Genomic DNA, 15,447 nt, shown 5'->3' with positions numbered 1-15,447 from the left:
CTCCAACCCAACCCATAAATATGGGTTGGATTGAGAAATTAATCTGGATTATTCGGATTGTCAACTTAACTAATATGAACTACATTGAGAATCTCTTTCAACCTAACTCGTTTATAACCCTAATTGTTACACAAAACAGTAATTGTTGTAAAGTAATAAATATAGGTAATTAATTATAATAAATGTACTAAATAGTTTTCTAAGCTGAAAAGGTTGTGTGTTGTAATTTTGAAGGTTGTGTGTGTGATTGAGATTGTATTTTGTTTTCGTGGGGGTGTTTTTAGAAATGAAGATGGAAGATTGGTATGCAGATTGTATTTTGTTTTTTGGTTTGCACAAATATAGTATTTACTTCCTTATATTCATGTTCTCTTTGTACCAAAAGGAGCCGACAAAGTTCATGAAATTTTCTTCAAAGAAGCTAATCGGTGTCATCAAAATACACTTGTTGTTTTTAAAAATGAAGGATTTGACTATGGTTCAAGCAACAAAGAATATTTTTATAGGTGAAAGATTATCGGTTGGTTGTTTATTCTTGTACAGAAAATTATGTCATATGTATTATGATGGTATTTACACTGGTTTTGATTAAGGACTCTAATTTCATACTTTTATATTCTTATATTTGATTGAAAATGTACGAATATTATTAAGTGTATTATAGCGTATATATATTAAAGTTTCTATATGGGTGTTATGTATTATAACATTATTGTCATTAAAATTGTTTGTGTAATGGCGGAGTGACAAGGAGAACAGAGAAAAACAGTAGTAATTGAGGAATTTACAACATGAAATAAATATCATAATATATGAATTCGTTACACTCCATAATTGTCGTCAATATTAAAACAATGACATTTTTGTTATAAAAAAAACTGTCACGATTGCCCTATATTTGACAGGAAAAAAATGTCGTCAATAGCAAAATAATTACATTTAATTTTCTAAAAAAAAACTGTTACGATTAACATTTAGTTGACAGGGAAAATTGTCATAAAATACGAATTCATGACATTTTTAAATTGTTGTCACTTTCGAAAAGATGACATTTATTTTTAAAAAAACTGTCATTATTGACATATTCTTGACATTTTAAAAATGTCATAATAAACGAATTTGCAACATTTTTTTAATTGTCGTTAATATGCAAATGATGACAGTTATTTATTGTCATAATATAAAATATGATAGTTATTTGTTGTTATAAAATAGTAATTAACGACATTTATTTTCTGTCATGAAAAAACTTATTGCGACAATTTTCAAAAATTGTCATGGAAGAACTTTTCATGACTCCCGATACTATGACTGTAAATAACTATCACGGATTTTATTCGTGACAGAGAATAACTGTCGTCGTAGACCATTTTTGTTGTAGTATTAATACATCTATGATATAAACTTGGTACACTTGAAATACATTTGATATTATTTATATTTTATTATTTATTTAATAAAAATAAAGTTATGAGTACTTTGTTAAACGATAATCGTGTAGAAAGTTAAATGATCGTTGAGTTGAAAATGAAAAAAAAAAAAAAATGCAACCCAACAATCCAACATGTGGGTTGGGTTGAGAAATTAACGTGAATTATTTAGATTTCCAATCCAACTAATCATAAAATATGAACTAGATTGAGAATCTCTTTCAACCTAACTGGTTTACACCAAATGGTTACAATAAAAAACAAGTACAAATATATATTGTGGTAATGTAATAAATATAGGTAATTAATTATAATAAATGTACTAAATAGTTTTGTAAGCTCAACACACACGAGGATGACAATAAATATAATATAATGCAAAAAATATCAGGTCAAAACCTATAAATCTACTTTCCCTATCACTCAATTATTACTCATTATTCATCACTCTAAAATTAAGATGTTTTTAATTATTGTTTACTAATAATTATAATGTCCAACAATTTTATCAACACATTCAATATCAATAATTATTTTGAAATCAAAACCAACTATTATTTTCACAATGTTTAATTCCCTAAAATATATTAACTTCAGTTATTGGATATCGTTTTTGTTTTTCTTTCATTTTTTTGAGAACTTGGTTGTCACATGATTTTAAATATTAATTTTTTTCTCTAAATTTTAAAGCTAACTTCACATTTTATCCTTTCCAATGCTCGGGTTTTCTTTTATAAATACATTAAATTAATTACTACCATATCTTTCATTAACATTTTGATTTTATTTATTTAATGTTTCTGAATTTTAATTTGTTTTCATTCTCTTTTTCTTTTATCATTTTCACCTTTCTTATTTAAACATTTGAATTCTAAGTGAAAATGTTTTTTTAAGTCATTTCAAACACACCTTTAGAGGGGAGTGGTTTTGGTATGGTCATAATTAATTTTAATTTTTTTCTATCTAAATTCACTTTCATTTGAAAATGTGAATTTATTTTTATTTTTTAAAATATGAACAAGAAGCAGATTATGAAAGAAAGAAATATAGAGAGTTCATAAACTTACTCTTTTATATTATTAAAATAAATAACAAAAAAATAACGTGGTTATCAAAATTAAATGGATTGCACATTTTGTTGTTGTCACTGTCGAATTGAATGTGAGTTTTTCATTTTAGAAAATGAATGAGAAAAGAAATAGAAAGATAGTGACATCATATCTGTCCAAGTACTTTGGAAGACAAAAGTCAATTACAAAAATTATGTATCTCATCAACAATCAGATTTTCACTCCATTCTCTGTCTCATGAGCTATACCATCACACACCCTATTCTAAAATTATCATCCACACTCACAAAATTAAATGTCTTTCGCTCCATATTTTATTACATTTAACACATCTTTTCCATTTCTTAACTCTCTTAGTTATCTTTATTTCACACATGCTATGGGTCTCAAAATTAAATCAATTCTCTTTACATTTTTTGATACGAAATTCTTAACATCTCAACGTACCTCTTCAAACGATATATATATTGGATACTACGAAATTTCATCTTAAAATCAATCGACAATAATAGATTCACCTATCTCTGTTAGAACAAAGAGTGAAATGTGAGTTCGTAAGATTTTCAACATCTCAACAATTTTAAAGTAAAAGTTACAAAATTAAATGCACTATATTACATTCAATCTCAAATAATAAAAATAATACTAATAAAAAAACATGTGTATAACTTTTGGAAAAAATTCAAATAAAAATAATACTAATAAAAAAAACATGTGTATAACTTTTGGAAGAAATGTGAATTTTTTACAATTAACAAGCGTGTACATAAACACAAACTCCTGGGATTACATATACTAATTAGATATATTAACTACTTTGTGTCATAGAAGGTAGGTTTGAATTGTCTCCCACTAGGGTTTGAAATATCAATAATAACACGTCTAAATATTACATAATTTTTTAAAAGATAAATATTATATTTTTTTGAAAAAAAACCAAAGTACGTTTAAATTAAAAAAATAAAAACTTTTACAACTTTTTTAAAGAATCAAACATGTTATTTATATTATTTTTACACATATCAGTTCATTTTGTAATTTTAGGAGAAAATAGGTTTTTTTTATAATTTCTATTTAGTTCCTAAATTTCAAAATAATACACACTTAATCTCAATTTAATTTCAAAATTTAATTAAATACTCACTTTCAAATCACTAATATTGAGTGAAATTGAAAGGATGAAAAAAGTGTAATTTAATTATTTTAAAATTTTAATACATATTGATACTAAAGATGGAAAATAAGTATTTAGTGAAAAAATTGAAGTTAAAAAAGAAAATATAAAAATATATGAATGAAATAAAAACAAAGTGAAAAAAGAGGGTTTCACATTGGGGGGGGAAGGCAATAGTATTAGTATAATTATGATGGGGGTGATCAAGTGCGCAGAAGTGTACCGTACGCGTTATTTGGTCCCCTAATCCAACGACTCAAACTCAATTATTGACTTTGATTGTCTGCGCCATCAATATTAATAATAGTTAGGTGTGGTATGGTCCACACTAAGCTGCCAATTCTGCTCCAAATTAATAACTTCTTCCATATATTTCTTCTTCTCTCTATTTTTCTTCCTACAAACTCCTCAACACCTTATTATTATATATAAAACAAAAATAATACATATATTTTTTTAATATACATTTACTTTTCAGCTCATTCAAAATGAATAATACTTTCAATTTTAATTTTACACTTTTATCCATCCCCCATCCATCCAATCACTATAATGATAACAAAACTACAAAATGTTTAACCACAAAAAAATAATAAGAAGAAAAAACGACGATGAGTTAAAATTTTAATTTTAAAAAAAAAAAGTATAGTTTTTATAGTAAATTGCAAGAGGCACCCCAATTATGGTGTTAGTTTCAGTTAGGGTAAGCTTGAATTCTAAAATTCCCCAAAAAATTCAATACTTAATCTATAAAAAATAAAACTATATATACATATATATAATTATTAATTTAAAAAGCTATAACTTATATTTAAAAAGGCAAATTTTAATATATCTATTTTAGTTGCTCAATCCAAAAACACAATAATTTTACCAAACATGGTAATCAAATTTAAATTTACCACACATTAGTTTTTTTATGTTAATGGACTCTTAAACCCTCCTAGCTCCAAAATATTTTAAAATATTAAAATTAAAAATTAGACCATCAAACTTACAAAAATATTATTGTAAAATTTTAAACTAACAAATAATCTTTTTTCAAAAAACAATTCTTTTTCTAAAATAATGGGTAGAATAGAATTTTGAAAGTTTTTTCTTAGGGAACGTCAAATACTAATTTTTTTAAGAAAATAACTCCTTTTTCAGACTAAAAACATGAAAAATGACACCTTTTTTAAGTAATTAAATTTTTAATCTATTTATTTTTTAAACTATTATTTTAGTGTTTTAAAAAACTAAGCATATTTGATTGATGATTTTTTTTTCCACTCGTTAAGGATGATGAATAAAATGACTTGGAAAATGCATATTTGTTGGAGCTAATCTTGAACACATATTAGGTGGATGAATATATATGTAATGAAAAAATGACAATAATCAATAATTAAAATTTGTTATTTTAAAAGTTTAAAATCTAAAATAGATAAGTCTTTCACTCCCAACCCAAATGATTATTTTTAAAGTTTTAAGACTTTTCAAAAATTATTTATTTTTAAAGTTTTAAGACTTTTCAAAAATTATTTTTATAGTTCAAAAGATGAAAGTAGAGGAAACCTAAAATATAATCTATATAAAAAAAAATTATAAAAATATTCCTAAACATTATATAAAAATTGCTTCAATTAAACCCTAAAAGTTATAAAAACACAAATTACTCATTAACTATTAAAACTAATCTACCCAAAGAAACCAAACAAAAATTATTTGGTTCAAATTGTTTTGTTTCTGGAATTGTTAGGACAATTCAACTTTGTTATAAAAGTGGAAGTTAAAATTGCATATGCAAAATGAATTCTTCTTCTTTATTTGAAATAAAGTAAGGAAGATTAAGGTACGAGGCAAATTATTTATTTCCTAAAATAGGAGAAATAGATAATAATTTAGGGTATTTGACCATGAATAATGTATAACTATTAGAAGAAAAAGAAAAGGTAAAGGGTTATTTTTGGAAAAGGTAATTCTTTTTAAAAAAAAAAAAGAAAAAGAAGTAGATTAGAGAAAAAAGAAAGTTAGCATTTTCCATTGTTTATAGGGACATAGGGAAGGTGGTATTAATTACAAAGAGGCTAAGTATTATGAGAATGTGGGTGGTTTTTGAATTATTGATCAATAAAAATATGTGTATGGGTTTGGTTCTCATAGACGTGGTTAGTTGCATTATTCTTATTCATTTCTAAATTTTAGTGATAAGGTACAAGAAATTAACTAAATGATTGTTAAGGGATTAAATTTAGATTTCTAAATTTGATAGGGATGTGGATTATTGGATAATAATTTGAATTTGAATTTGTTTTAAAGTTATATTTATGTATGTATTATATTGTCTAAGATAAGGATGCCTATGTATAGTAACTAATTATTTGGTTTCTCAAAAATCAATTTCTAAAAATAGGAGTTGGGTCACTTCTTATTTTAGTGTTTAACGGAACACCTAAATTTCTTAAATTTTTAAAAAAGGTTTTAAATTGACTAATACTTTATATTCAATTCATCCATTTATCCATCTTTATTACTAATAATATATTTTAAAAAAAAAGTCATGATTAAAATTTGTATTTATTAGATATCTCAGGTAAATATGGAAATTTTACTACGGTAATATTCTTTAATTGTTTTTCTTTTTCTGATTTTGTTCAAAAGTTCTCTCCTCTCGACTTCTCTCTCACTTTCCAATCTTTCTCTCCGTCAATTCTTTCTTTCGTTTCGTATTAATTTTCATATACTTCACGTAATTATAGTGTATTAATATGGTGTATATTTTTATTAATAAAAGGATTTTATGTCAATTTGTAGTCTATATATTTTATTTAAATATTCGTGTCTATGTTATGTTTGAAATAATAGTGATTATGTATGAAAGTTGTTTGTGTTTACAGGAACATGAATATGAATGAGAAAAAAATATGATGAGTATATATAATATATGTAACATTAGTTGTTCTCTAGTATATGTAATGTTAAGGAAAATTGAATATGTTTGTAATGTAAGGACTTTGATGAAATAATTGAAAATCTAGGGAATTGTATGAAAAATGTGATTAAATGTTAAATTGGTTTATGAATAGTATATATGAAATAATACATTGTATATTTATGAACGAAATGTTATGCTATCGATTTGTTAAACTGGTTTATGTATTTTTATTTCAAATATTGGTTTTATTTCAAATAAGTCATGTTTGAAATAATAGTGATTACATGTATATTATAGTATATATTGTTCATTTAAGGTTAGTAAGAATTTATATTTCATATTCGAAATACACTATGAAATATTGAGTATATTGAAGATAACATCATTTACGTATTATTGAATATATGAAATACTATATATATAACAAATCACGTAAGATATATGTATTATGTAGTAGTATATATGTAAGAATTAAAAACAAATACTGATCGGATACATAATTCAAGTTAAATGCAATAAGAAAAAATCACATAACATAAAAAAAAATATATGTGTATGTATTATTGAATATATGCAGTGGTATATATGTAACAAATCACAAAACATAAATGAATTATTAAGTAGCATATACGTAAGAAATAAAAAAAAGTACTGAATGAATATATAATTTGTGTATATATTGGTATAAGCAGTAAGAAAAAATCACAAAACATAAAAAAGAATATGTATATGTATTATTGAATATATGTAGTAGTAGTATATATGTGACAAATCACAAAACATAAATTTAATATTCATTGGTATATCATAGTATATACGAACGACGGGACATTTAATAAAAATTATATGTCAAACATGACAGAAAGATGAACTGAACAATAAAAAATTAAACAAAATAAGATAAATATGATTGGAATATATGCTATGAAACAGAAAAAGAAAGAACAGGTTTTTTAAAGAAAAAATTATGTACTACAAAACGGAAGAAGAAAGAATACATGTCATATTGTATATATAAAGTGGTATATATATGTAAACAAAATCTCGATAAAGTACGAAATTTGAAGAAAATGAAAACAAAAATAATTGATTGAAATTTAAAGAAAAAAAAAGTAATTGAGGAAGACAACTAACCAAAAATTGTATATAAAACGAAATTTAGAAATAAACTGAATTGAAGAACGATGTTGATAAAAACAAAATTGACAGAAGAAACGATCTAAATTGAATTAAGAAGAAGACAAAATCGTTGTTGATGTTGAAAATTTTATCTCATAATGTTCACACATAATGCAAATAATATAAAGTTATTTTAATCATTGAATTATTTCGTATTAGAAAAGATTTCCTTTTATATTAAATTGATAAAATATTAGTTTCATATTAGAAAAGATTTCATTTTATATTGAATTAATAAAATATTTCTAATTAATTTCCGTAATAAATTTATATCGTGAAGTTTTATTTATATAATTAATTTAATATAATATACATAAAAAATCATTCGAATTTAATTTCGAAATTTATATATAATTCAAATTTAGAAATTTATATATAATTTGAATTTCGAAATTTATATATAATTAATAATTACTTTAAGGTCGTAGTTGTCTTACAAATTTAGAAAAACTTAATTAAAGAAGTAAAACATAATTTAGAACCTCTATGAAATTTTCTAATAGATTTAGGTGTTTTGTCTAAATCTTTTTTTTTTTAAATGTGAATATTTTTTAGGATGGTAGTCAATTCAATTATTTTTTATGATTTTATGATTTTATTAATTTATTTTTTCTTTGCTTTTTCTAATTTCTAATATAATTTATATCTAATATTTATTTTGAAAAAAATAAAATGAGTGAAGCAAATTTGAAAATATTTCAATTCTAAAAATGCTTATGAATGGATTTTGGAAGATTCCAAAAACATCTAAAATACATTAATCAAGTGGACATATGTAGTCATTAACAAATCTACAAAAGATATAAGCATTGATATATGTGGTACAATTTAACAACTTAAAATCAAGTTTGTATATTATTATAGTTTTGAACATTTAGAGGATGAATGTTCGAGCTAACCAAATTTTGAACAGTTTGACATTGTAATTTTTTAATTAATTTATTGTCGAATTTTGGAATGTTATAATATGAGTCTATTAGTGATAAAAGTTTATTAACGACATATTTTTATTACCAATAACAAAATATATTAATGATATAATTTTAACATTGATAATTTTATAATTGGTATACTTCTATCCAACGATAAAGATAGACAAAACATGAATCACTCTGATTATCATTGATAAAAGTTTCTCAACTATAAAAATCTATCATCAATAAACTTCTATCAACGATCAAAACATTAGTGATTAATTTCTACCCATAGTTGAAACTAAACAAAATTTACGAAACACGCCAATATGATTTTAAGGATATATTTATATTGCTGATAGAAGGTTACCAATGATAGGGTCGGTCATCGAGACACTTTTATTAGTGATAGAACTATTGGTGATTAATTTTGACTGATTTTTAAAATTAAACAAAATAGAGAATCAAGATAAAATGTTTTCTTTATTAATCATAAAACCATATCACTAATAGAAGAGTAAATATTGATGATAGAGATTTATTATTGATAGTGTTCTATATATCACTACTGCATTGTTATATATATATATATATATATATTATATATATATATATATAATATTTTATTTTTTTTAGATTCATAACATTGATATAAAAATATTGAAGATAGTTTACTATCATTTTTTAGACTATTATAATCTCTTTATATAATAGTTCTACAAAAATATTGGTGATGGAGACTGAAAGTATACCTATGGACCCGTGGTGTCAATAACATAATTCTAATGAAGTTTATAAATAATAGACTTCAAAAACTAAAAATTGTGTATCTTCAATAGACCTATTGGACATTTTAATATGATAGAAGGTAAATTTAGTTATATTTGCAATTAATGTTGAAAAATAAATCTATCGATAATAAACTTACATCACACATAATAGTCTATTAAACTTACAACAAAATTTTGTTGCATTTAACTAAACTTTTACACATTTTTTATGGAAGGAGGATTGAATGTTTTTACATTTACCATTAGTTTTAAGTTGGATTATTTTTACAATATTTTTAACATTGTTTTCTTATGATTGCAAATATCCCAACAAAGAATCTAGATCATAATGTAATTTTTACCATTTATGTTTTCTTATTTCTAAATTTAAACTTCAATTTTGATGTTAGAGTTTTAGAAATTTGGATTTAAATATCTTGTTTCGAAAGAAATCTATTTTTGTGTTGACAATATAGATATAAACATGTGTATTGGTATACTATTGAAAATATGGTTTGAAGCGAAATAAGTTAAAAGTAGACAAGTAGCAATAGCAATAGATTAAAATGATTTTTGTTTCTTTAAAGAAAAAAGGTTAGGGGGTGTAATGGAGAATTTTAAATTTAGAAATAAGAATATAAGAAAAATGGAGAGATGAACATTTTGTTTTATTAGTGTCTGGAATTGAAATATATTATTACTGAAGAAAAGTAATTGATGTCACAGATAATAAATATTTGATAAATGGATTCAAATAAAGATTTCAGCTTTTATCTTTCCTGCCCATTCATAATAACCATGAAATCATATCTCAATTCAAAATTTGAAATTGACAAAATCTTTTAAATATAAATCCCATTATTATACCACAACCAACCATTTTACCATCTTAATTTTTAAAATAAATACTTATTATTATCCTTCACCCATTTTTCTACAGATTTTTCTAAGCCAAAGGCTATATTATATATGTACACATATATATGATATATAGACATGTTTTGTTCAGAACCTTTAATTTCCATATTAAATATATATATATATATCTATTTAGGATTTGATAGACCTTGAATTTAAGATCACCCATTTTATTTTCTTCCTTTGCATTTATTTTACTGATTTTTCTTTTTGTTTTTTTTTTTCACACAAATACCAACATAACTCAAAATTGCAAAACAAACATTACATACATACCAATATCTAATAAAATTATTTAAATTATTTTTACTTTAAACTAAATTTATAAATATTGTTATTAATATTATATTTATATTAAAATTATTAAGGTTGAAATTTGTGTGTTTTCATTTGATTTTAGTTTAATTAATATTTACAAAATGTTTATTTTAAGTTTGGTTTTTTTTATTCTTAAAAGAATGAATTAAGGTTAAAAGTAGAGAAAATAAACTGTATTTTAGGTATTTATTAAAAAATGTTACTTTGTTCCCAATATGTATGTATATTGGGAACAAAGTTTTACACTATATATATTAGTTAATTTAAAAAAGGGTAGGAAGGAGGAGTAGGTTTGGGGTGAAAATGAAGAAAAAGTACAATACAATATGATTTGGAGTCAAAAGGAAGTAACAGTACAATTATACTGAAACTCCCTCTGTACTCTTTACTGCTTTGACTCTTTCCTTTTTCTTCTTTTCTTAATTAATTTCAACCAATAATTCAACCTACATCATTTTTTTTCTAAATTTATAATATTTCCATCCTTTCAAACAAGAAGTTAGTTATTTTAGATTGAATAATAGTTGGATATGGAGTGTAAAATAATTTTAGTTTAAATAATTTTAAATATTATAGCACATAATAAATAATAATAATTTGAAAACAATAAAAACACCACCAAATAGTAAACATTATACCGAATTAGAGTTTTTAAATAATATTTATTATAATTAATAGGTGATTTTTATTATTATAATCTTTGGATAGTTTATATCAAAAAGGCCCATTTGTTTTTTCAAGTGTAATAAATTAAAAAAGAACAATGAAGGATATATAGTACTGTGAAGTATAAGACACTCCAAACAAAACAGAATTGCACAAATTATTAAAAGTAAACACACACAAAAGACACTTTAAAAGATTTCTGGGGGTTAGATTATAGAAGTCTGGAGACAATTAAAAATTAATGAGCTAGAAAGTGATTGCACTTTAAATATAAACATATAGTAAATGACAACATATCCTATTACTTTTTAAACTTTTCCTCATTCCCTATAGTTTAATATGACAAAATGAGTCTAACTTTGATGTCCACACAAAGGTCTTGAAAGCAACCATGCTTCCAGTTATTTGGCTAAAGAGCACTAAAAAGAGCAAATAGTTCATTTTAAAGTAAATATCGATTAGGAAAAAATTCTTATTCTCGAATTGTGTTATTTGAAATTGGGTAAATACAATGCTCCTGGTACAAAATTAATTAAACTTTAATTTTTGATTTTTTTTTAAAATTGAAATATGTGAAATTTAAACGGCTGTATCTTTGTAAGATTTTTTTTTTTTTGGGTTGAAATCCACGAGTATGAAGGGATTTTTCCTAATCTCTTGTTAAATTTTAGAGTAAATTTAGTTGTAGGATCATGTTAATATTCCAAATTAGGGTAACTTGAATTTATCTTTGGTCTTCCTCTAAATTTAGAAGTAGAATATTGAATTTTATATTCTAATATATGGTAAAGGAGTCAAATTAGATTAATTAGTAATTGATAAATTTCTAATATATGTGAATATATCTGTCAAAAGAATAAGTTTGAAACCTTTTAACTTTTAAGACTTATTTTAATGTCAATAAGCTCAAAATTTAAATATACAAAGTTAATTGATTAATTTATTTAAAAAATAGTTGAATTAAAATATAGAGTTAAATTTGAAAGAATTATTAAACTATAATATAGAGTTAAAAGAGTTTAAAATAAAAAGAAGGAGACGAAAAAAAATCACGGGATTGACAGTTTGCATCTTTACTATTCAATGAGTACATATTGCTCCTGAAAGTGAGAGAATTTTAGAACAACTTTCATGAAACCTTCTTCTTCTTCTTCTCCTTCATAACCTTTTTCTCTTTCTCTCTGTTTTTAAATGGTGGGGTCTCGCTGCCCCTTCTTGATATTCGAACCGATTTGATCTGTGAACAAAGTGGGCAGCCTTTTTTTTGAATTTCAGCAACTGGGTGAGTTCTTTCTTCTCAGCATTACTCTCTCTTCTCCCTCCTTCATTCAATTTTATTTTAACTTCAATTCTTGTCTTTTTCTCTTCCTTCTTCTGTTCATATTTTGTTGATCCCTACCTACCCTTTCTCCTCCTCTTTTTCTTTCATTCTTTCACGAGGATCTGTCAGATTATACCCTTTTTGAATCCCTAAAGGTGACCCATCTTCCTTCTTTTTTAAGGTTTTGGATTCAGTTTTTGTTCTTTACTCCTCCGTTTCTCGGTTTTCTTCTTTGTCTTTTCCTCTCCACCTTCATCTGGCTCTTTGTGTATCCTCCCCATTTTTTTCCATCTCTGGTTCAAACCCAGAACTGTTCTAAACCCCACTCGATTTTTGGCTGTTTTTATTATGAATTGAATTTTTTTTTATTAGTTATTTATCTGTCTAGGATTGTGTAGGATCCCCAATTGGGTTTAGTTTCTCTCTCTAGGATTGTGTGTTGTAGGGTTATTCATTTGGGCCACTTGTGACAGTTTTTGGCTTCCTACTCAGAATGGGTAAAGCTACAAGGTGGTTGAGGGCCTTATTGGGAATGAAGAGAGAGAAGAATTCCGATGAGAATTCATACTTGCCCGCCGGAGATAAAAAAGAGAAGAATCGATGGAGTTTCTCCAAATCCGGAAAGGAATTCACCGGAAAAGTTCAAATGCTACCGCCACCGCCGCCGAGAAAAGCAGTGGCAGATGCCGATTGGCAGAGATCTTATCCTGCAGAGTCCGAGGAAGATCGCAATGACCATGCGATTGCGGTGGCCGCCGCTTCGGCAGTCGCTGCAGATGCTGCCGTCGCGGCGGCCCAGGCGGCAGTGGCCGTTGTTAGACTTACGAATCAAACTAGAGGAAGTGCTCTGCTCAATGGAGGGAAAGAGATTATGGGTGTTGTTAAAATTCAAAGCGTTTTCAGAGGATTCTTGGTAAATATGAATCTTTTGAATTTGCATACGTTACTGATTTTTTGTAATCAATTTAATTAATATGAAATTTCAGGCGAGAAAGGCGCTACGAGCATTAAGAGGATTAGTTAAATTACAAGCTTTAGTAAGAGGATTTCTCGTAAGAAAACGAGCCGCTGCAACATTACAGAGCATGCAAGCTTTAATCAGAGCACAAACCACCGTCCGATCACAACGTGCTCGTCGTCGTTCATATAACAAAGAGAACAAATCCCAACCAGAGAAATCCCCAGAGAATGACATCAGATCCCTTTACTCCGACGAAACAGAACATCCAAAAATCGTGGAAATGGACACAATGTTCAAAAGACCCAAATCAAGATCCCGTCGATTCAACAGCTTGGTGTCGGAGCTGGGGGAAGAGCGGCCATCGCCATACTTATGGACAATGGCATCGCCGGCGAGAATATCAGGAGGGGAGTGGTGTTTGGGGGGAGGAGAGGAATATGGGAGGATGTCGACGGGGACGGCGCAGAGCACGCCAAGAGGAGGGAGGTGCCGGTGGGGGGCGGTGGCGACGCCGGGGAGGAGCGTGTACGGAGAAGGGTATTATCGTGGGTATGGGAATTATTATCCGAATTACATGGCGAGTACGAAATCTTCAAAGGCGAAATTGAGGTCTCGGAGTGCGCCGAAACAGAGGCCGGAGATATGGACGAAGAAGAGAGTGGCGTTGAATGAGATAATGGGGGCGAGGAATAGCATTAGCAGTGTTAGGATGCAGAGAAGCTGTAATGGAATTGAAGGAGAAGAAGGATTTGATGAATTTTGAGGATTTTCTTTTTCTTTCTTCTTTTTTTCTTTTGAGTGTTAAAAACAGAGTGTTCTTGTAAATTCAGCATTTCTTAATGGAAGTTTAATTTATTTTAAATTATAAGTTTAGCTAGAAAGCCTACATGTTTTTTGCTTTTTTATTTTCGTAATTATGTTTAGCCTCAAATCTTAGGGATGCATTCTAATTTTTTAAACTTCTAGCTTTCTCAAATTTGTAATTTAATCTTAAGCTTATCAATACAATTTCTATCCTGTCTTTTAATTCTGTTTTTTTTAAAACTATTTTTTAATAAATTACAAAAGAATATTGGCCTTAATTTTTTAGATTTTGAATTTATCTCTAATTGGCAATTCTTGGAGTGTTTTGTTTCTAAACTTCATATTTTAATTTTTGTCAAGGTTCATGATTTATTTAATTATTTTCAAAACGAATGAATATATATTGAACTTTGCATCCAATTAATACGACCATACGTTTTCAATTTAACGTTTAATAAATTTGTTATTATTAAAATTATTCAATAAGACAATTATGACATATATATATATATATACACAATTAAAAGTCTTAGGGGACATAGTTAAAACTAAAATGAAGGTGAATTGACATTAAATAAAAGAGCAACTAAACTACAACCTATATAAAGAGCTTTCCCATCAAATTTAGGTGTCTCTACGTATATATTTTATTTTAGTGTAGGTTTGGGAATGTTTTTGAAATTGGCAATATCACTTTTAATATGTTTTAAATTACTTCAAAAATGAATTTAAATAGACAGCACATTTATCATTTATTTTTCTATGATAAGTAAAGGGGCATGGTTTATTCTTTTATTACTTTTGGGAAGAAAAAAAAAATCTCTAAATTTAACGGTTTTAATTGTATTTAAAAAAATGTATAGGCTCATTTATTCTAAATAAATAAATAAAGTCTGAGGCGGTGTCTACCTTTCCAGCGGCCCTAATTCCGTTATTGTATAATTATTTTTATATTTATTTCACACGTAAATACTTCATTATTATTTATATAGTTTTGCTTTCATT

The 15,447-nt window shown here is 26.0% G+C and overlaps 1 protein-coding gene across 3 annotated transcripts; it reads left to right on the top strand.

Moving 5' to 3' along the window:
- Nucleotides 1-12,414: 12,414 nt before the first annotated feature.
- LOC101221170 (protein IQ-DOMAIN 14) lies at nucleotides 12,415-14,662 on the top strand. 3 transcript variants are annotated; one of them, XM_011653179.2, is made up of 3 exons: nucleotides 12,415-12,638; nucleotides 13,151-13,590; nucleotides 13,664-14,662. In XM_011653179.2, the coding sequence occupies exons 2-3, from the start codon at nucleotides 13,171-13,173 to the stop codon at nucleotides 14,399-14,401; spliced, it is 1,158 nt and encodes a 385-aa protein (XP_011651481.1). In that variant the 5' UTR covers nucleotides 12,415-12,638; nucleotides 13,151-13,170; the 3' UTR covers nucleotides 14,402-14,662. The 3 variants fall into 3 exon arrangements, with proteins under 3 accessions (XP_011651481.1, XP_011651482.1, XP_004149189.1); XM_011653180.2 differs by having other exon boundaries at nucleotides 12,415-12,832; nucleotides 13,170-13,590; XM_004149141.3 differs by having other exon boundaries at nucleotides 12,416-12,638; nucleotides 13,170-13,590.
- Nucleotides 14,663-15,447: the final 785 nt, after the last annotated feature.

Source organism: Cucumis sativus, chromosome 3 (assembly GCF_000004075.3).
Source record: "Cucumis sativus cultivar 9930 chromosome 3, Cucumber_9930_V3, whole genome shotgun sequence".
Lineage (NCBI taxonomy): Eukaryota > Viridiplantae > Streptophyta > Magnoliopsida > Cucurbitales > Cucurbitaceae > Cucumis > Cucumis sativus.
This window is presented reverse-complemented; position numbering and strand designations above follow the sequence as displayed.